At 39.1% G+C, this 24,200-nt stretch overlaps 1 protein-coding gene across 1 annotated transcript in view; it reads left to right on the top strand.

Annotated features, from left to right (window-relative positions):
* Positions 1 to 24,200, top strand: part of MOXD1 (monooxygenase DBH like 1) — an 85,189-nt gene that overhangs the window by 24,752 nt on the left and 36,237 nt on the right. The window contains exon 5 of the mRNA XM_077811745.1: positions 22,651 to 22,830. Within this exon, the coding sequence (XP_077667871.1) occupies positions 22,651 to 22,830 (180 nt within the window). The remainder of the gene's footprint in view (positions 1 to 22,650; positions 22,831 to 24,200) is intronic.

The following is a 24,200-nucleotide window of genomic DNA, read 5'->3' as shown; positions in this document are numbered from 1 at the left end:
AGAGAGAAGGAGAGAAAAGGAATTGTGAAAATCCTGTTTTAGCATTTCTTTCTAAGGGTAGAACTTGAATTTTCAGATATGTCACACAGCTATATAGCTGACTTATACAGGCTTGTTGTGGATTTATACAGATGTATTCTTGCAAACACATTGTGCATTTCCAAATGCTTATTGATTACACAAAGGAATGGGATTATGGATCTCCAAAAAGGACATGGGCCATGCAAACAAAGATAGAAATGGACAAAGGACAAGCCAAATGCATTATCTGCTTTCAACAAACTGATTGGGCTATTTGGATGCATAAGTAGATGTTGATTCATGGTTTCTTCTGTTGTATACATTCAGCACAAACAAGGCATGCCACTTTTAGAAAGAGAAAAAGCCATGTGCATAACTTTAAGTACATAAGCAGTCTCATCAGCTTCAGAAGGACTAAACAATTAGTTATGTACAAATGCTTAAGTACTTTACTGGTTTAAGTCCTTAAGGTGGTCCAGCTCCAAGTTAAGTAGAATTTGGTTCATATAGCACACCTTTTCTTTCTCTCTTTCATTTCTTTTTGTTAATTATTATTATCCTCTGACTAATTTATTTTCAGATATATTAATTTTCATTGTAAAGTACAATATTTTCTCTAGACAAGACCTTAGGGAAATAGAGATAAAAGTAAAGCTAGGTAGTGAAGAATGTCAAGATTCTCTGATTGTAGACGGTTGAGTTGAAAGAGGTGAAGAAAGGGAAGTGATTATTGTAAAAAAAACCCTGTGAAGTGGTTCTAGTTACCCACAGTAGGAGACATCAGCCCCCCGTTCTCACACACAGAACAGTCCAACTCTGCTGGTGGTGAGTAGGCTCCATCTTTCTAAAAGATGCAGTGTTCATTCTCCCTGCATTCCCCGGAGAAGCTATGTGCTTCACGAGTTCCTTCCAGGCAGTGCAGTTCTGCTTCACCCCCACTGTAGGCCTGAAAGCCACAATCTACCCCAACCTCTTTTAGGAAATATGGTTTTCTCTGGGTGAAGAGCCTGCCAAATTGAATGGTGTTGGCTGTTAGTTCAAAGGCATTTAAGACTGCATTAGGTGCTGTTTTGGAGACTTGCATGTTAAGGAAGTTAGGGCCCAATCCTACAAACCTTTACTCATCCAAGTATCTACACTGGCATCCATTGAAGCCAGTGGGACTGTTTGTCTGGGTAAGGTGTTGCAGGATTGGGCCATTATTCCTACTACAAGGTACGGTAATGAAATAACATATGTTAGTGAACTAACAGTTCTTTCTATTAGTTCAGGATTTCACACACAATGTAAAATGCCACCTGCACTATTTTCATTATCTGGTACTTTGCCATATGTAGAAAAAACCCCCATAACATTCACTTTGTTTTCTGTGGGCCAGATCCTCAGAAATCAGCATTTCTCCACTGCCTCTATATCTTAGAACAAGATGCACCAAGTGACAGGTAAATTACGTGAGAGACAAGGTTGGTGAGGTAATATCTTTTATTGGACCATCTTCTGTTGGTGAGAAAGACAAGCTTTCGAGCTACACAGAACATTTCTTCAGGTCTGGGAAAGGTACTCTGAGTGTCACAGCTAAATGCAAGGTGGAACAGATTTAGGATAAGTAGGTAGCACATATTTTAAGGGACCATTCAAGGTAGAGTGACCTGTTAACACCTCTGCAGTCATAGGACAAAAAGAGGGAGTTAGTGGGTTACGGATGGTTGTAATAAGCCATAAATCCAGTGTTCAGTCCATGACTTTTAGTGTCTAGCAGAGTTATGAATTTAAGCTCCCAGGAATCGACATGGCTACAATTGCACTGCATACAACAGGTAAATTATGTAGCAGATAAGACTACTTCTGTATTCAACACTTAGCTACAATGAGGACAGGAGCAAGTAACTATGCCTTACACCATATCTGCTAACAGAGAAGAGAACATAAGTACGATAAAGGGTCACTGAATCAGGGTTAAAAGAAAAGAAGTACTTGTGGCACCTTAAAAAGAAAAGGAGTACTTGTGGCACTTTAGAGACTAACCAATTTATTTGAGCATAAGCTTTCGTGAGCTACAGCTCACTTCATCGGATGCATGCAGTGGAAAATACAGTGGGAGGATTTTATGTACACAGAGAACATGAAACAATGGGTGTTACCATACACATTGTAACGAGAGTGATCAGGTAAGGTGAGCTATTAGCAGCAGGAGAGGAAAAAACCAAACCAAACAAACAAAAAACCTTTTGTAATGATAATCGAAGTGATAAGGTGGGCCATTTCCAGCAGTTGACCAGAATGTGTGAGGAACAGTGGGGGGTAGGTGGGGGAGGGGAGGGGAATAAACATGGGGAAATAGTTTTACTTTGTGTAATGACACATCCACTCCCAGTCTTTATTCAAGCCTAATGTAATGGTGTCCAGTTTGCAAATTAATTCCAATTCAGCAGTCTCTTGTTGGAGTCTGTTTCTGAAGTTTTTTTATTGAAGAATTGTGACTTTTAGGTCTGTAAACGAGTGACCAGAGAGACTGAAGTGTTCTCCGACTGGTTTTTGAATGTTATAATTCTTGACGTCTGATTTGTGTCCATTTATTCTTTTACATAGAGACTGTCCGGTTTGGCCAGTGTACATGGCAGAGGGGCATTGCTGGCACATGATGGCATATATCACATTGGTAGATGCGCAGGTGAACGAGCCTGTGATAGTGTGGCTGATGTGATTAGGCCCTATGATGGTGTCCCCTGAATAGATATGTGGACACAGTTGGCAAGGGGCTTTGTTGCAAGGATAGGTTCCTGGGTTCGTGTTTTTGTTGTGTGGTGTGTGGTTGCTGGTGAGTATTTGCTTCAGGTTGGGGGGCTGTCTGTAAGCAAGGACTGGCCTGTCTCCTAAGATCTGTGAGAGTGTTGGGTCATCCTTCAGGATAGGTTGTAGATCCTTGATGATGCGCTGGAGAGGTTTCAGTTTGGGGGCTGAAGGTGATGGCTAGTGGCGTTCTGTTATTTCCTTTGTTGGGCCTGTCCTGTAGTAGGTAACTTCTGGGTATAATCAGGGTTATGATTTCTCATTTTAATTTTCCTTTATTTTATATTTCTTGGAACTTTAAGTTCCTTGAGATAGGGACTGTGTCTGCCTATATATTTGTGCAGGCTCTACTAAACCCTCCTGTTTGAAGGCTGTAGGAGCTACTGCAATACAAATAATATAATAATAAATAATAATAAATGAGCAATTTACCTGTCATAAATACAAAGTATACTTTCAACAACATAGAGAGGAAGCTATTTGAACCAGAGTCAGTACCAGGCACTAAACTGTATTTGTATACAGCTTCAAACAGTAGAACAGTATCTCCTCCTCTTGTTTCACTAAACTTCTAAGCGTTTGTTCAGGCTTCATCTATACCCACTCGATCCCATTATGAACTTTCTGGCTGCAGAACCAAATATCAGTGCAAGAGGCCAATTTTAAAAATCGCAATAGGTAGAACTGAAGAAGGGGACATGTTGGGGATAGAGTATGTCAGGCATCATCTAATCCACACGCTGGACCTGTAAGATGGCTGTACAGTAGCTCTGAAACCCCAAGATGAAACTGTCTTTGTTTATCAGAGCAGTGTACATCACCTCTGCAAAAACCTCCCACAGCTAGATGTGCATTTGCCTGTCTTGTTGCTTGCAGCTCCAAGATGTGGCATATGCTTGGGGCTTGCGGCCATGTAGTATGTTTTTATTTTTCCTATACATAGAAATTAGCCCTGAGTTTTCTCAAATGCAGGGGCTCAGGCTTTGTGTTGTATTTGTTACTCAAGACTTTCTAAAATATAAGTTTAAGTCTGTTGATTATTCAGATTCTTGCACTGCTCTAGATAATTATTAACTAGCCATTCTTGAAAATGAAAGTTTGTCTCACTTCTTTTTCTAAATGTGCTTTTATTGGAATGAGTACACAAAGAGTATCATATTCATAAGGCAAAGTCCTCTGCACCACATAAGCTTCTCACAGGGAATGAGTGGGGTGGGGGGGGTATCTGCAGATTGGGTAGTCCCACTGCCCTATGAAAAGGTCTCTGCATCGGTCTTGCATAAACCACATTGAGCATGGATTTTGTGTGCATGGATAATTGGCCTAGAGGGGCCACTGGTGCTATGCCAACCCTTAGATTGGGGTAGGAACTATGTCAGTAAGAGAGAGAGAGAGCAGTTCCACTCCCCCATTGCTCTGTATGCCACCTGCCTGGTGCCTGAATACTCAGGTTTTCTGCGGGTAATGAAAGGGTTAGTTTAGGTTATGCCATTTTATCTGGTCAAAGATTACATTTTTAAAAAATTCTTTTTATTATTTCTCATTCTATGTAAGAGTTCTCCCCTGGAGGCACATTGAAACTTCTGAAATCCATTTAAGTACCATCGTGTACTCTGATTTCCATTGCTTATCTACATCGTGTGACAACACATCTCTTTTGTCACGTCAGGTCTCAGCATTTCTCCCTATGGTGTTGAGGAGGCCTGGGGTAAAACAGGCTGACACTGGAGGTTTAATATTTCACATGGTTTATTTACAATATTTACAGAGTTGGCCCCAAAGCATCTTTAAACAAAAACAAAAAAATTACATTTCCTAACACCAGCTGGAGTACTGCCTCTTTTTATGTCACTACCAGTTGCCAGCCACCCTCTCTGGGTCCAGCTACATTGAGAACCAAGGCCCCCACCCCAAACAAAAGATTTCCGCTTATAGAGGAAAACAGCTCTTCACTACAAGAAACCTTTTCCCTTCACTGCATGCAACCCTTCTGCAGCGTGTTTGTCATCCATCCTCTCTTATCCCTCTCAATGGAAGAGATTTTTAAAGGTCACAGGCTGCCCTTCATTAAACTCAGGTGTCGATAATTAACTTGAGGATAACCTCTTTCAGTTCATAGGAAAAAGTGCTTTAATCATTTTAAGACTACTATACCTACCTTCAACCACCCTTCCAGAACTGCCAGGTCTGACTTTGTCACAATATATAAAAATGTTACCAGATCGCTTTCACTATTAATGCTTCGTATATCTATTATTTTTTGTCTTATTTTTCAATTTATCTGGTGACCTTATTTCTTGATTCTTTTTCTGAGCTTGCACCATACAGATGTTTGCCATACATATGTCATAAAAATGACAGTTTCAAATTCATTAGAAACGCTTCTACAGAAACTATATTTTTGAAGCGTGTTTTAGTGCTTTTATCTCTTTCTGTTCATGATTCTTCAGTAACATTTTTTTTTTTTTTTACAGTTTTTAGCTTAGGCCTCGGTGCTTTCTTTCTCCCTAAGACTTATTTTAAGTGGATTACTTACTAATTTAACTGCATCAGCCAAAATTATATTATACATTACTTTGGACCTGTGCTTCTTAGGTATAAATGCTGACCTCAGATCTCCCAAATGCAGCATTGTATTTCCTACTGCAATTAAAAAACTTAAATACAATATTACCTGCTTTATACAAATGTTCTCCCAACACACCTGGCATACCTCTGTTTCCCTTCACGTACTTGAGTGGTGTATACACACTTCTGTCAATTTATAACATCTGTTGATGAAAGAATGTATGTTTTAGAAGCCAGGAACTCCATAATCACTTTGCTTGAAGGTTTTTCAGCACTAAGTGTAACATGACCATACTAGTTTCAACACCCAATCCATTTTTCCTTCTTATTTGCTTAACCTCCTTAAAGTATCTTTTTTAAAATTTGTGGAACCAATCTTGCAACTCCTAGTAATAATAATCTCTACATGAATAGTAGTAATAGGCAGAAAAAAGTTGTCTGAGACTGAATATTGGTATTAAGGATATCTTCCATGGCTTGCAGTGTTGTAGTCATGTTGGTACCTGGATATTAGGGAGACAAGGTGGGTGAGGTAATATCTTTTATTGGAACAACTTCAGTTTGTGAAAGAAAAGCTTTCAAGCTTACAAAGTTGGTCCAATACCCACCTTGTCTCTCTAGTATTAAGGATAGTCAAAGCAAGTAGTATAAAATAAGAACTAACTTACCCAGAATTTGGAACCTTCACCCAGAACTTTGAACCAGCCTTGCTGAAGATACAAAGAAATCAGCCAATGTGTTTCTTACCCACCCCCCCGCCATTATTTTTAATATTCATGCTGCTTGGAGGTTCTGTCTGGGACCAGAAGCAGAATAGCCAAAATACTGGAAGAAAGGCTGCGCTATTTCCATGACCAAATGGCACCAGAAAGTATTACAAATCCCATCAGAGAGCCTGCTTTTATGAGATTTGCAGCACAATTTTGCAGACTCTGCAGAGATTCAGAGAGTATGGATGATATTTGGATACGTACTCAGACCATCTCTTTCATGTGTCTCCATTCATTGTGCAGTATCACTCATGAGAATGGAGCAAACATGTTGACCAGTGATGGAATGGGAGAAAGTACAATGTTTAGGGTTTATATGGGTAGACACATAAGACACAATCAAAAATACATCTGGTTGGTCAAATATCAAGTATCTCTGAGTGTCTCTTATAGCATATTGACACAAATAAACCTTTTTCATCATTATTAATATGTTGGGTGATAGAGAAGGTAGTGATAAAGGATTTTTAACTCAAATTTCTTAGGGAAGTAAATCACTTTGAGTCCCATTGATGTATCCTACTTCAAAATAAAAAAAAAACTGTTGTTTTTTTTAAGTCTGCTTTGAGGAGGTTTGGATTTTTTGCATAGGCAATTATTTTTTCTTTTAATCATCAAAGGATAAGTGAGAGGATAATCAAATCAGGCCATATATTTCACCAGGAAAAGCCTAGTTATAGAACACTGAAAAATGTTGAAGTACACTGTTGCATAACATATGTAACCAGTTTTCCAATACTGGTCTTACAACTAGAAGGGAATGCCTTTTAAACTAAGATTTATCTGCATTGGAGCTGGCTGGCAGCTGCTGGTTAAACTTCATTTTCAGATTCATAGTAATCTCTTATTAGAAAGCAGAATCCCTCAAAAATCTTGTTGCCAAGAGAGACTGGGCTTTTGGACATGGGAATGCTTTAGTAATACCAAAGACTCCAGTGTGAAAAACACAAAGGGACTCCAGTTTAAGAGACTGATTGATTAAAAGCCAGAGAGGCGGCTTGTAGCCTTTGGTACCTAAATGGGGGCACTGATTTTTATGTTGAATGATACCAGACAGTAACTTCTTGTTGTTCTCTGGCCTGAACTTTTACGTTTTGCTTAATGTCATAACTCTGGAAAATTGCATCAGACAGTCTGAAACAAAAAAGTTCTGTATTTTACATGTACATTGCATGTGCACAACAATTTCAACCCTATAAAATTAGATTGTCTGCAAAGTGTTCATCCTGTGCCACAAAGCTTGCAAGCTATCTGGCCTTTGACCTGGTGGGCTCTCGCTTCATTGCAAGCCTGAACAGGCACATTAGATTATGCAATGTCAAAAATCACTCCACTGAACTGGCAGAAGATTCAAACTTTTCCAAGAAAACCCCCTTAAATGTACACCTGGCACATTTCAAGCACTGTCCCTTCATGCTGTAGGTGATTGTGTGCCTCAGACTTGTGAGCAAAAATAGTAGTATCTATAGCCACATCAGAGTTGGTTGTGCAGCCAAACTCCACATTTCTCAGTGGAGTGTAATCCTCCCCTGAAGTTTTGTCTGTATTCCTTTCTAATAAGAAATATGTAAAGGGTACAGCTCCTTCTATTTAGCCCCATATTACACTGTACACTGATACCCCATTCCATTGTGGCTAGCTGCAGAACATGAACATCTGAATTCACCCACTCCTATCACCTTGGTCTTCTTTTCTAACTAAATTATCACCCAAGCTCTATACTGATGCACTCACAATGTGATCATGCAGTAGGCAACTACATACTCTATACAGGCCTTCTGGTTCACATGGACCACAACTTCTTCTTAAGAAGAAGACCAGTATCTTATGACCAGTATCATAACTTAAACTTTTTCTTAAAATCCAGCATAGTGAAGGGACACAAGTATGTGTGCCCTGATCCTCTGGGATTCAGCTCCCTAATCCCCAAATCTTCTAACTGCCCCTTTCCATGATGGAAGAATTTGTCTGCTTTGTGGGGTCATCATCTATCTATGCTTGATATTAAGGCTCCATTCCCACATTTGATCTCCTACTCCATCTGTTTCCCCTCCTCCCCCCACTCTCTGTTCTGTGTATGGTTTTGGGGATGTGGAAGTAGATAAAGGGAATTTGGATTCAGGCCTCTGAAATGAGCAGGAGTCAGGCTAACTCTAGCTTTAATAATGCGAGATTTGTAGAAGCGGGGATAGTGCAAAGCGAGTGGAAAAGAACTGTGAAAGAGGCTGTTGTGACCTTGTATTAAGAATAGAATGTAGACTATAAGAGAAATTGGTGAGAAAAATAAGATATCATGAAGGAATATGTATAAACAATATGCAGCTGTTATTATTGTCTGTAATAAAGATATAAATGCTTGCTCGAATTGTTTATCTTTAGAGATACCTGCCTAGGTGGGGGAAACCCTGAGTCCTAGTGCACTCTCTCCCTTTGTGCAATTGCTTGAGATAATAAAGTGCATCTGTCTTGCTGCATCCAACCTGAGAGGGAGAACTGTGTTTTTCTCCAACCGGGATATGGTAGTGACTAACCAATGCAGTAGTGTAGTTGAGGGTAAACAGAATTTACCCACTTCTTACTGGGAGAATATGGAGTTTAGTTTAGGGGTTTACCCATGTCTTTTTTTACTACTACATCACTGAACCAATGCACCAAAGATGCAAGGAAATCCTGTTATAGGAATGTCTGCAATTAGTCTGACTATTCTCCCCATCATGGTAGGTAATAAAACATTCCTGTAACCTGTAAATATATAGTCTGTAAATATATATCTGCCAAAATAATGCTGCAGTGGTCAGGTGTATACCACTCTTTGTGTAAATACCAGCATTGCTAGGCTATAAGTAGGTAATAAAATACCAATGAATGAGACAACTGAGCATGAGTAAGGATGGTTGTATCTGGACCATACTGAATAGCATGCCCACCTAAGTCCTAATAATACTGTGCCTATTTCCCTGGTGATCAATTTTCTAGATCAGGCAAGCCAGGTAGGTTTAGCATCCTTGCCAGAGCCTCCTTAGAAGCACTTTTGAGTACTACAGGTTTATAGGTACCACAACCTGGGGAATTCTAGTTGGTGTCAAATCCTAGTTATCTGGTTATTCTCCACAGAGTGAACAATTATGATTGGAGGATACCCATCTATCCATCAGGTAATGAGATGGGAACCGCTGCTTCCAGAGTATCCTGTGAATGATGTGTCATAGTGACCCCAAAATCCAGTTGTAAACTCATCTTTCCAATGACTGCTTATTTCAGGGGCCAGTGAATGAAACTGCTACTGAAATGCGGATCCATATGTTCCAATGAACTCTTAAAGTTGAACAAACAAAATTACATTAATATAACCATGGGAAAAAACTCAGGCAAAACCACTCTGCCACATCAGTCAAATTCCTGCTGAGGTCACACAAATATAACATCTCAATACACATTAGGTGACAGCTGGATCACTGTTGGCTGCTGAGTGTCCTTTGCACCAGGACCCAAGGGAAATTATACCTGGCTAAGTATACTCTAGCTCATAACATATTTAAAAATATAAAAACAAAAACTATCTCTGGCCCAATGAAACATACAAAGACAAAGTTGCTATAAAGCTTCTGATGCACCCTTCATCATTACATCCTCTGCCCCATCCCTCTCTTTCATTTCCCTTCTTATTATGTATGGACTAATTTTAGATGTTAAGATATTTAGGCATGGGCTGTGTCTTCCTCTTTGTTTAATGAGGTGCCTATCACAATTTTGGGTGCTGGAAAAGTTATGAATGATAGTAACAATATTCAAATAGTACTAATTACTTTGAAAGAGTAGTATTATCTGAAGCTGACCCTTATTATGTTTCCACTGATGCTGAATAGTACTTTATTCCACTGAAGTCAATGGGACTACTTATGGAGCAAGGAGCTACCCTATGCAAGGGTATCAGAATCTGGTCTAATATTAGAGAATGTGAATTTCATGGAATTAATTAACATTAATTAACTTTAACATGCTTTACCACACTACTGAGCCACATACAATTTGCGCCCTTTCTCTTTTCTATATGTTACTTCTTTAAGCCTTTGGAGGGCAGGGACCATGGGTAAAATGTTCAAAAGTGTTTGAGTGACTGAGGATAGAGTTTAAGTCCCATGTTCAAGAACCCAAGTGCTTTTGAAAATTGTATCCCATGTCTTTATTTTTTACTTGCAACAGTATCTAGTAAATGTTTAGTGTTACAGAAAGATTAGAGATGGGTGAAACTTTTTAAGTGAATAGTTTACTTACCAAAAAATGCTGTTTCAGGACAACTGAAATGGTTCATGAATTCACTTTGATTTGGGAAATAGTTTTGGCTTAGAGAACAGAAAAAATACCATGTGCCTAAACAGACTGATCACAGAGAACTGTCAGCAGTCATTCCAGAAAGTTTTTTTTTTTTAAAAAAAAAAGTTTCCCCCCAACAAAAAAGTCAAATATTGTTTAGCAGCAAACATAAATTACAGTACTGGTTTTTGGATCTGAAACATAAGAAGTTTATTGCTTCATTATTTTCACAGATTAATTTTGTGTGGTGTGTGTGAGCTGCACTGAAATCTAAGATTCTGTGGTCGTACTGTGTGTGTATCACAGCTACCAAGCCAATATGCCTCATGCTTGAGAAAGAAATGACAGGATGGCAAAGTAAGATAACTGAATGAAACATGTATTTTCTTGACCCAAACATTTTATCAGTTTACTCCTCAGGGTTGCATTTTTTACTCTGTTACTGCAATCTGTTATCTTAACAGTCTGAGGACATACCTGAGGGGGAAACAAGTCTTTGTGAGTGCTCATTGTGATGTATGTTTCTTTTGGATTGAGATGACTTTTAAGTTCTGAAACTCTTCCTAGGTAGTAAGTTCAAACTGGTTAGTTGGAACTAAAAGCAGAAATTTAGGAGTGGACTGGGTGACAGTTGTAATTGTTGTCCACCTGTGCTTATTTTGAAATCTTTGCTGTTACTATTTTGTTTTTGTTTGTTTCTTCTTACCCAATTAAAGTTATTTAGTTTATGGTTGCATGGCTGCTAATTGGGTATATGGAGGTGTAACAGTTATTCAGATTTTTTACTTTAATTATGATGATTTGGGGGGGATTGCATGAATTTAGAATCATTTAATTTAATTATGATAATCTTTGAGGAAATGGGGGGAACAGCATGAATTTAGAAATGCAAAATACAGAGCAGCATTTAGCTGCAACTGCATATTTATTCAAGTGAAAATCCTACAGTTTCAAGCTACAGTACAGTAATCAAGTCTTAATGAGGTATAATAGTGAAATTTAAATAAGTGTCTCTTATTACATTAAGCAGCATGGTCAATCAGCAAACAAATGTCTCCTTTTTAACCATAAACAGGAAATGTCAATGCTCTGAATAATATTTTCCATTCAGACGGTAAGGACATTGTTCCCCACAGTGATGACAGAATTTGTGTTCAGTAACCTTGCTAGATGGTTTAAATTACCCTCAGAAGCAGTTAAACCCAGACTCAACAACAGTTTATAAAATAAATAAACAAACAACACTGTTATTTCAATTCAGGATTATGTTCTTCATTTGAAACTGTCACTGAATACACTCTGCATGCACTAAGAAGGAATCATTCAAGTTTAAATGTCTGGAGTTGTCGTATGGAAAGTTTCCCATCCTCCAAGGGAAATTTACCTAATCTCATCATTTGGCTCTTTCTCCTGCAGGCTGGGCCTTTTCCTATTTAAGCGATCTTTGAATTAAATTGTTGTAAGAAGCAATTTATTTCAGTAACAACAAAATGTAATTGATATTTTCCCCACATCCAGGGTATGGCTAATGTAAGAAAATATTTAATCTGAAAAAATATCAAGATACATAGCGGTGCTCAGTGTCATATATAAATAGGTCTGAGTGGAACTATAACAGTGACTTTGTTATGCCTAGCACTGTTGACTCCAAAAATCACACACTTTTTAAAGATGCCTATATATTTGGTACCTCATAAATTCTGGAACTCTTTCTGGAGGGCAGAGTTCAGAACTGATTAGTTAGAAATAAGGACTGAATTTAACGTGGACTGCATGACAGTGTCACCAAAACATATGCACATGCTTAACTTTACACACAGTGATTAATCCATTGAACTACTCACAGTGTGTAAAATTAACATGTGTTTTAAGTCTATGCAGAATTCAGACCTATGTAAAAATTCAGTATTGAAGCATGTTTTTCAGCATACCACATGGGACATGGACAGATGCCCTGGCTATTCTGTGAGTTTAATTTCACAGCTTCTGACAAATGCTCTCCACAGGGTGGAGGTGTTTGCAGGGCTACAATGGGGACAGGAGTGTGGTCCCCAAAATCCTTGAATTCCTAGGAACTGCCATGAAAATAGATTTCAGGGGTGAAATCCTGGCCCTATTGAAATCAATGATAAAACTCCCATTGACTTCAGTAGAGTCAGGATTCCACCTCAGCTCTGCAGATCCAGCTACATAGGGCTTCTGCTCATTTGACCTGCTCTGGCTTGCATGGTGCTTTACATATGTGTATAAGAAGTGGAGCTGATCAGAAAATGAGGAAGGGGGTGTTGTGTAGAAAAATTAGACCAAAACAACAAAATACATTTAACCAAAATTTTCAGCAGAAAATGTCAACTTTTTGTCAAAAAACCCCTAAAACATTTCAGTTTTAATTTTCTGAAGACAAATCTAGAACTTTCAAGGGAAGCAGATACTTTCCATCAAAATTATTATTTACTTAAAACCCCCAATTTTTGGTTGAAAAAAGTTTCAACAAAAATATCTTCAATCAACTCTAATGAGAAAACATGGACCTTACCTTGAGGAGCTTATTATCTAAGTTGGACAGGCAGATCAACAGATAATGAAAAAAATATTGTTGATATTTGAGAAGGTAAAAGTAAACAAGAAAGTAATACTAGATGTCAAAAGCAAGAGGAGAGCAAAACATCTGTACGTCTCTCATTGAAACTGTCTGGTGAAAATTAGCCAGAGCTCATTTTCAAAAAGCATTCATGGGTTTGGTGAACCTGATTAGATAAAATAACTATCCTAAACCATCCTGAACACCAACAGTAAGTACACAAAATCTCATGTCACTTTTTCTAATCCAATTTTTCAGACGGTAGAATAGTATTCTGGACACTGAGCTGAACACTATGGGCAGCTGATGGTACCACATTCAAATGACTGTACCTATCCACTGCAGAGCTTTTGTGCAAGGCCATCGCCTTGCTAAGTGCCATTTACCATGGAGAGTACATCCTCCTATAGTGCCTTGCTAGCAGTGGTTCTGGGTATTACATGGTTTAATGAGATGTGGGTGATTTATACAGCTATGTACTCCATGGAGTAATGGGTCTCTTGTCAATCTTGATGCTGTAGAGGGACTGTTACTCCAGGAAAGTACCTGAATTCATTTTTCTATGTTGAAGAATCGCTGTACACATTTTCACAATGGTGCATGGTTCATGGTTCGTAAGACACAGGACACACCTATTCTGTGCAAGTGTGGCAGGGTGCTGCTTGAGAAGTCCTTCATCAGCTCCTGCCACTTCAGCCACAATCAAGGGGAATGGATTGGGGCTGGGTGAATAGCCCTGTGCTTCCCTGGTAACTGGCTGCATCTGCCAGTCTTATTAGCCCAGAGCTATAAAGGCTATGAGGAAGCCAAAGAAAGAGGGGAAGGTAAAGAGAAAGGTCAGGTATAGAAGGAGTTGGGAGCCCCTGAGTCTGTTGCTGGCCAAGCCTGTTGTAGGCAAAGTAGCTGTGGCACCTGTATATAGTTGTGAACTGGTGGTGGGAAACCTTTAGAGAATAAAGAGCATAGGTGTTGCACCAGACTGAAGTGTCCTTGACTCATTGAGGAGGGAGGAACAGGGGCTGAATACCCGGGGGTGCAGCGTGGACTCCATTACAGCAAAAAGAAAAGCCCCTTTTTGAAGCCTGCATTGTCAAGATCACTTGCTTTAGTGCAGGGAGTGTGGAGGTGCTTCTGCATCTGGCTAATGAATGTGGAGTCCCATGCAAGTCTGGTGCTTTAGGAACACTACTATGCCCGTGAGGGCGGGGCGGGGGTGTGTGTGGAGAGATACCAGCAAAAGGAGGACACTCAGGCCTAAGAATAGTAAACTACGCTTTATTGAAGGAAGAAAGGAAGAACTTATATTCCAATCTGTGCAGGGAGCCCCTAGGATGCGCAGCGGGGCTGCAGGGGACTCTGGCCGTTCGGGACAGCTGACCAGGGAGTCCTCTGTGGCGCTATATTCTCCGCACTTATCTCGGGGTTACATGGGGTCAACAGCTGGTTATATTCTTACATGTATGATTTATGCTTGTTATACAAACTAACTTGTTTACAAGCAAACATATGCTGAGCTATGCTAAGATATATCTTTTGGCAGGGTCTGTTGGACAAAGTTTGTTGGAACTGCCTGCATCCTCCGCTTACATCCAGTCAGGTACTCAGTCCACCACTTAGCTCCTCGCCAATTGGGCCAGAAGTGACTACAGAAATATGCAATAATGACAACATTTTATCTCAAGAATTTAAAACATCAAAATTAAATGGAAACCAGCTTTTGAATCTGAAGAAATGAATAGACTAGCTTTAGTTTTTGTTGATGTTGTTTTCATGTTCGTGTGAAGACACCACTGGAACAAAAACAAAAACTGATTGACATTTCTTTACACAACAAAGAAATTCAAAACTTGTTTTGCTAAATTTGGTTGACCAGATTTGCTAGTGAGACATTTCTGAGGTGGAGGATGGGATACAGTTTTCTGGCTTGGATCATTTGGAGAAACAGCCATTAATAACAAGCTACAGCTGTAACTTCAAGGAAGCAAAGCAAACAAAAAGAGACAGAAAATAGTTATAAACAAGGGTAAGCTTTCTTGTGAGATTTCTTCCTAGTAGGAGTCCTGACATCTTGGCACATTAGATCAATTTGAAAATTCATCCTGTTTAATGTTAATCCCATCAGTACCTTGAAGCCGGTTTGCAACAGAGTTGAATCCAAAACCCCTGTTAATAATGCTATGTTAAAAAAAATCAGGATATAGAAAGAAAAACAGTATGGTTGTGTTTGTAATATGTGAGTGGATAATTATGCAAAAAAGAACAAGAATTTATCTGAATAATTATCGGGCCCTGATGAGTAGAAAATCAAAAGGCCAGATTCTGGTCTCAGTTATTCCTTTGTAAACATAGAGTAACTCCATTCATTTTAATTAAGTGACTGTGGATTTGCACAGGTGTGACTGAGGTCAGAATCTGGCCCCAAATTCTAGTTTCATATTACACTGACAGTTCTTTAGAGTTAGTCTTGTGGCCATTGCTAAGAGGATACATTATGATGAAAGATGCTATAAAGAGGTGTAATGGCTCCCTAGTTAAAGAAGTTTGCTACTAGAGGAGGTTTCTAAGGGGTTTGAAGTGAATTATTAATAAACTCTAATAAGAATATAACAGTAGGGATCTATTATCGACCACCTGACCAGGACAGTGATAGTGATGATGAAATGCTAACTATCAAAATAAAAAACTCAATAATAGTAGCGGATTTCAGTTATCCCCATATTGCCTGCCTTTCCTGTCACCTCAAGACGAAATGCAGAGACAAAATTTCTCGATGCTTTAAATGACTGCTTCTTGGAGCAGCTGGTACAGGAACCCATAAGGGGAGAGGCAACTCTCAATCTAGTCCTGAGTGGAGTGCAGGATCTGGTCCAAGAGGTAACTATAACAGGACCGCTTGGAAATAGTGACCATAATATAACAACATTTAACATTTCTGTGGTGGGAAGAACACCTCAACAGCCCAACACTGCGGCATTTAATTTCAGAAAGGGGAACTATGCAAAAATGAGGAGGTTAGTTAAACAGAAATTAAAAGGTACAGTGACTAGAGTGAAATCCCTGCAAGCTGCATGGACACTTTTCAAAGACACCATAATAGAGGCTCAACTTAAATGTATACCCCCAAATTAAAAAACACAGTAAAAGAACTAAAAAAGAGCCACCATGGCTTAACAACCATGTAAAAGAAGAAGTGAGAGGTAAAAAGGCATCTTTTAAAAAGTGGAAGTCAGATCCTAGTGAGGCAAATAGAAAGGAGCATAAACACTGCCAAATTAAATGTAATAAGAAAAGCCAAAAAGGAGTTTGAAGAACAGCTAACCAAAAACTCAAAAGGTGATAACAAAATGTTTTTTAAGTACATCAGAAGCAGGAAGCCTGCTAAACAACCAGTGGGGTCCCTGGACAATTGAGATACAAAAGGAGCACTTAAAGATGATAAAGTCATCACAGAGAAACTAAATTAATTCTTTGCTTCAGTCTTCACAGCTGAGGATGTTAGGGAGATTCCCAAACCCGAGACGTCTTTTATAGGTGACAGATCTGAGGAATTGTCACAGATTGAAGTGTCACGAGAAGAGGTTTTGGAATTAATTGACAAACTTAACAGTAACAAGTCACCGGGACCAGATGGCATTCACCCAAGAGTTCTGAAAGAACTCAAATGTGAAATTGCGGAACTATTAACTATGGTTTGTAACCTGTCCTTTAAATCAGATACTGTACCCAGTGACTGGAAGATAGCTAATGTAATGCCAATATTTAAGAAGGGCTCTAGAGGTGATCCTGGCAATTACAGACTGGTAAGTCTAACGTCAGTACCGGGCAAATTAGTTGAAACAATAGTAAAGAATAAAATTGTCAGATACATAGAAGAACATAAATTGTTGCTCAAAATTCAACATGGTTTCTATAAAGGGAGATCATGTCTAACTAATCTATTAGAGTTCTTTGATGGGGTCAACACACGTGGACAAGGGGGATCCAGTGGACATAGTGTACTTAGATTTCCAGAAAGCCTTTGACAAAGTCCCTCACCAAAGGCTCTTACATAAATTAAGTTGTCATGGGATAAGAGGGAAGATCCTTTCATGGATTGAGAACTGGTTAAAAGACAGGGAACAAAGGGTAGGAATAAATGGTAAATTTTCAGAATGGAGAGGGGTAACTAGTGGTGTTCCCCAAGTGTCAGTCCTAGGACCAATCCTATTCAACTTATTAATAAATGATCTGGAGAAAGGGGTAAACAGTGAAGTGGTGAAGTTTGCAGATGATACTAAACTGCTCAAGATAGTTAAGACCAAAGCAGACTGTGAAGAACTTCAAAAAGATCTCACAAAACTAAATGATTGGGCAACAAAATGGCAAATGAAATTTAATGTGGATAAATGTAAAGTAATGCACACTGGAAAAAATAACCTCAACTATACATACATGATGGGGGCTATACATACATAATGGGGGCTGATTTAGCTACAGCTAATCAGGAGAAAGATCTTGGAGTCATCGTGGATAGTTCTCTGAAGATGTCCACGCAGTGTGCAGCGGCAGTCAAACAAGCAAATGGGATGTTAGGAATCATTAAAAAAGGGATAGAGAATAAGACAGAGAATATCTTATTACCCTTGTATAAATCTATGGTATGCCCACATCTTGAATATTGCGTACAGATGTGGTCCCCACATTTCAAAAAAGATATACTGGCAGTAGAAAAGGTTCAGAAAAGGGCAACTAAAATGATTAGGGGTTTGGAACAGGTCCCATATGAGAAGAGATTAAAGAGGCTAGGATTTTTCAGCTTGGAAAAGAGGAGACTAAGGGGGGATATTGTAGAGGTATATTATAAAATCATGAGTGGTATGGAGAAAGTGAATAAGGAAAAGTTATTTACTTGTTCCCATAATATAAGAACTAGGGGCCACCAAATGAAATGAATGGGTAGCAGGTTTAAAACAAATAAAAGGAAGTTCTTCTTCACTCAGTGCACAGTCAACCTGTGGAACACCTTGCCTGAGGAGGTTGTGAAGGCTAGGACTATAACAGGGTTTAAAAGAGAACTGGATAAGTTCATGGAGGTTAAATCCATTAATGGCTAGTAGCCAGGATGGGTAAGGAATGGTGTCCCTAGCCTCTGTTTGTCAGAGGGTGGAGATGGATGGCAGGAGAGAGATCACTTCATCATGACCTGTTAGGTTCACTCCCTCTGGGGCACCTGGCATTGGCCACTGTCGGTAGACAAGATACTGGGCTGGATGGACTTTTGTTCTGACCCAGGATGGCCATTCTTATGTTCTTATGTTCTTATTAAATCCTGTAACAAAGATGGACTTTTACAAAGTTCAGATGTGTGGCTATGTGAACAATTTAGAAAAACTTCATTTACCCAATCAAGGCAGGTCATGCAAGTCAAACATCATAACCCAACTATTTAGAGTAAATAGAATGCTCTGGGCATTCACTTGAAATACTTTAATCTTCAAGACTTGATCATCCCACAGAAAAGCTCCCAAGAAAGAGATAAGCCTTTTTTTTCCGCAGTATAAACAAAATTTGCTACAAACCATTATCAAGAAATTTTAGTGAAATGTTGAAAATGTGAGATTCAAAAAAGCTACCTTGTGGCATGTAAAGAGCTCATCACTAAAGCATTTTTTGAAGCTTAATAAATGTAATTATACTGATACGTACTGTGTAATTTTCTGAAGATGTATTGATTTACAGTAGTAGCTGGCATAAATCCATCCAGAGCCTTAAACTTCCCATGGTTTATTGTAGAAAAAAATCAGAACAATTGAAAAACCACTGCAATATCAAATAATATTTGTAATGGGTGGTAAAAGGAAGCACTTAATTGTGTATATATACTTACTATTTTATACAAAGTTAACCATTTTTTAAAAATCTCCTTCTTTCATTTGTGTGTGTGTGTGTGTGTGTGTGTGTTCATCCGGTGGCAGGGGAGATTACATATCCCTCTAATGAAAGGAATTCCTTCCATTTCAGGTAGTGGGGTATAAAACATGTACATGGGTATTAGTGTGGTCGTTCAGAAAAACCTTGTGCCCAAACATGCATGCTACAGGGGGGAGAAGGGGAGAAAGGAAGTGAGCATGAACGAGTGGCAGCAATAAGGAAGTGGCAGTTAATTTTTTTTAATTCTTGTGAAAAGTAGGCGTGATTAAGGACTTTTTAAAATACTTTATACACTCCTAAGGGTTTTAGGCATTTTGATTTGGGGTAAATGTGAGACTCTCATTCCCCAAGCCTCTGGTGGTAGGGTATGTGAAGCAGAAAATTCCTCTGCCTTGGGGGAGAGAACTGACTGACATGCTCTGATAGTACAATATCTCCTGCGGGCCTATTCGTGACGCAGTTTACAGATCAATTCTGACAGCTGCTTCTCACTTGCATTTCAGCAACTGCTAAAATACCACAGATAAACAACTAAAGAATAGGCAAAGTGGGGATGGTAACATTGTAGGTAACTAAAAATGAATTCCCCCTCTATCTCGTCTTTCTCTTTCAATAATAATGACTAATGGATGGCCAAATCTTGCTACAAGAATCGGGTAAGAATCAGCAAGGAAAGGTGAAGGAACCAAATAGCCAAGTCGAGTTGTGCCTAAAATGTTACAAATAAATGCCCAGAGTCTCATTTATGCTACAGCCCCTTCACATGGCTCTGGCAGTGCATATGTACCAGGAAGTGGGGCCTAAATGCAATTTTAAGGCTCATTTACAGTCTGAGAGCACAGTAAAAGGACTTTTGTGTAAATGAAAATCAGATCTAAAATTAATTAGTGACATAGGTCTGCAAAGATTGTTTAGTCATCACAGAATATGACTGACTTTTCATAAGTTTTCGCAGGACTTTACTCCTCTACCCAAATTTACTATGACAAATTAAAACCCCTTTTTCCTAAATTATTCCAAAATTTGGATTTCTCCTTTCTCATATTCACCATAATGAATTAGTAGCCTTCGACACTCATGAGCATAACACTTTTGCTGGAGTAATTGTTTTGTTTCTGTGACCGGTGTTTTGTAAAGGTAGAACTGAACCTAAGTAGCTTAGTTTCAGGTTCTTTGGCTTTTGGATTAAAAGGCATAGAACCAAATTTTAACTTTATACTTTAAAAAGTTCAAACAATTGGGAAATCAGAATTTATAAATTAATTGGTCCAAAGTTTCAAGTGTGTGTGCCTAAAATTAGGCATTATAGTCCATTTTTAGTCATCTAAATAAACATGGCCCCATTTTCAAAGGTGCTGAGCACCAAAGTTAACACTGATGTTCATGGGAGCTACAAGTACTCAGCAGGCCATTCTTATTTAGTGCCTAATTACGGTTTCAGCTGCCTAACTTTATGTACCTACTATAGCAAAGCACTTAAGCACATGCTTAAACTTCAAACACATGGGACTGTTTACATGCTTACATGCTTTGCTGGATTTGGGGTCCAAATCTGAAAATTTTGGTCATCAGTGTTTATGTCCTATTTCTCCATAACTGACTTTAAATGACATCCACCTCATGCTCATCCTTATTTTTTTATTTATCTAAATTGTAATGAGAAAAGCATATAATTATCATTGCACTGACACTTTTAATAATGTACAGTATATTCATAATTCTGTCTGAGGAGTACAAAACCTCTCACAAAATGAACTGCAGAGACACAACTGAAGGATTTTTAAATGGTTTGTTTTTGAAAGATTTTTTTAAAAAAGCTCAAAGCTGAACCAAAAATATCTATTTGAAATAATGTTATTGTTTAGATAACAAGATGTCAGTGACAGGATGTGGATTTCTAACGTTAGTGATGTCCTATTGCTTTGAAGAGAAATAGTTTTTGAAGTAGTGAGTGTAAGCACAGCAGGTGCTGGGGTCCTGCAGCAGCAGGCGGACGTATCACATGTTTGGACAAGTACCTTTATTTTCGTGGCATATACAGAGAAAACATTTCCCATAAGCTTTTCACTGAATCCATTCATAATTTATATAGAGATTCTGAATGCTGGAGGCACCTACTCTTCTGTAACTTCTGAGCCACAGTGGTGTGGGCAGTTTTGGGTTTTTGCACTTCTTGACAGGTATGCAGGTACTCTGCATGGAGCTGGGGCCGGGAAACATCAGGTTGAGGTAGAATTCTCATAATATAATCATTTAGTCCTGGAAAGATAATGGGGTGAAAATCTCATCACTGTGGGAAAACTGCTTGCATTACCGTCACTCCTTTTCCAATACATACATTTTGTATTTGTACAGTGGTTTGGGGAAGTGGCAAAGTGGAGAGAAAAGGGGAAAATAATGCAGAAGATGCTTCCACCCCAGGAAGACTTTAAGGCTTGCCGTCAATAGTAAACTCTCATACACTACCTGAAGATCCGGTGTAAATCAGTATAGTGCCATTGACTTCAATAGAACTGTGCTAATTTACATCAACAGGGGACTTGGCTTTGGTATATGCAGACTCTGTGTGGCCTGGTTTGTATGCGTTCATTTCAATAGTTTGAATAAGGGCCAGTGACATACATTTCTGGAGACTGGCTCCAAATATTTTAACAAGACGCTCTGACAAAAAATGTTCTCAGCCAGTTATGAGCCAGCTGTAACAAGGAGGCATATGTTTGCAAGGTGAAATTGCAGGACTTGGGAATGTGTTCACTTGTTTTCCCATTTGAAAAAAAAAAAGTATTCTCATAACTATTAAAAGGAGACAACACTACTAGGCAAACAAACATATTAAGCACTACATGCCAGAAGTGATTATATTTTTGCCCCTGAAATATATATACAGTATATTGATAGCATGGCACAGGGCTTCTCTTGTGTAATTTGAAAAAGGCTTGGACGGAGTGGGGTGTATACCTTGAAAGGGTAGTGTTGGGGAGGTTCTCTCCCTTTTAATATTTCTGGATAGCCTGACTTTTAGTGGAATCTGGTCTATTCAAAAAGCAAAAAAAATTGCTCTTCAGAAACGTTCATATTTTCCGCAGGGATGTCATCTCTGAGAGAGATGATTTAATAGCACCCAGATAGAGGAAGAACTCCATTAGACAGCAGTGAAATCACTCTAGCCTTCTCTTAAGTTCAGTGGCAGAATTTTAACCAAGGGCTCCCAGGCACTCCTGAGAACCCTCCAGCACATCACTGCAGCAAACATACTGCAGCATCTATTCTGTGATGGGTGACTTCATGTAAAACATTGTGGGTAACAAATACCGTGGTAACTGGAAAGTGTTTGGTTACACGCTGAAAGATGTTGGGTTTATTTCATGGTAATCAGCTTCCAAGACTCTCACTCTAGAAGTATGCAAATTATGGAAGATTCTGTTTCAAAGCTGACCAGTCATGGGTCTAGTGTTCCATGGATACTGTTGAGCGATCATGTTCTTTATCCTACCAGCAGTGCCTCTTGGAGTTGCACAGCACTGAAGTAGCTCTTCAAACACTATAACCAGGCTATATTTTATGACAAAGCCTTCTCCATTAAAATAAGAATCCACCATATTTTTGGATGCAGTCTACATATCTATATTAGTTGTTTCCTGTTACTGAAAATGATTCCATCCAAAATGTCATCTTTTTGTGTGTGTGTGTTAACAGGTCGAACCATTGATACAGAAGGACCATGGGAATCTGGTGCACCATATCCTACTTTATCAGTGTAGCAGCAGTTTGAATGACAGTGTGTTGGACTACGGCCATGAATGCTACCACCCCAACATGCCAGATTCTTTTCTCACTTGTGAGACAGTCATTTTTGCCTGGGCCATTGGAGGAGAGGTAGGATGAATGGCTCCTGGGATGATTTATCAATAAAGCTTTAAAGGAATGTGCATCACAGTGAAGGTTTTTCCATGCTGCCAATTAGTAAATTGGATTTCATATTACAGAATTTTGATCACGAGGACTTTTACCATATTTGCAAATTGTGTGAGATTGTGTTCTGCCATTACACACCTGCATAGTGGTGTAATAGGTAGTGAGAACGTGTGTTCCCCCCTTACATGCAGTGCAGCCTTGGCACTCAAGGATGTGCAGGGGCTTTGCCTTGAATGCCACCTCCAGGAAGCAACTGGTAGAGAGTGGGGATTAGGTGGAGTATGGCTCCCTCTTGGGAGCAGCTGTTGGGAGAGTGGGGATGGGGAGCAAGCGGAATCATGGCTCTCTCATAAAGTCATTAAATGATTGTTATAAACAACACCCCTCACAACAGAACATGAGCCCCGTGGTTCTTATTTTGATAGCCAAGATGTAAATACAGTTTTTCGGGAAGAAGTTACATATTATCTTAGCTGGTCACTTAGGCCTAAAACTACAAAGTTACTTAGGATCCTCCCCACCTAGAGTGGAGGCCATTTTGGGGAGCCCATTCTTAGTCGCCTATCTCTCCCCATGCATTGGATAGGGAGTCTAGGCACCTAACTCAGGATTTGTGGATTGCTGTGCATACCAGTGATTTTCTAGGCACCCTAAAAGTTAGGTGTTGCGATGCTCAGTGTCAGAAGGCCTAAGTTCCTATATGGATCCAGACCTTAAGCTCTTTTCCTTAAAGCATATATAGCCGTAATAGCAAGTGTCTCACCATACAATGTTAAATTGTATTGACCTTTTCTGTAAAGAACATGATAGGGATATTAAGTGCTAAGTTTAAAAGTAGTGAAAATAATGTAGAAAGTGCCAACGCTTGTGGAAAAAATGATTTGGGAATGTCGGCTTTGCCATATCAGACTGTCCCATCTAATCTGGAATCCTGCCTCCAGCAATGGCCACCACCTAATGCTTCAGAAGAAGATGGAGAAAACCAAACTGCCCATAGTTAGTGATGAAGACTAGGTAAGGACAGGAGGATTCTCTCCAAATAAACATAGAGATTAATTTCACACTGGCACAGATCCTTGTGTGCACTGCTGTTACTTTGCACCACATGGCAGGTGTAATTTGGCCGTAATTCTGGTATACCCAGACCAGGGCGTATCACAGAGAGGGTGATCCTGCACGAGTGTAAAGCCAAGATAGGGTCTTATATGCCACACACCTTTTCTACTGCAAGCATATTGATCATGTTTAGTCTTGAGAAAAAAGAGGGAAGATATGTTCATTTTTCAGATATGTTAAGGGTTGTTCTAAAGAGGATAGTGATCAGTTGTTCT

The sequence above is a fragment of the Eretmochelys imbricata genome, chromosome 3 (assembly GCF_965152235.1).
Source record: "Eretmochelys imbricata isolate rEreImb1 chromosome 3, rEreImb1.hap1, whole genome shotgun sequence".
NCBI lineage: Eukaryota > Metazoa > Chordata > Testudines > Cheloniidae > Eretmochelys > Eretmochelys imbricata.
The sequence above is the reverse complement of the archived record's forward strand: the minus strand, read 5'-3'. Positions and strand labels throughout refer to the sequence as shown.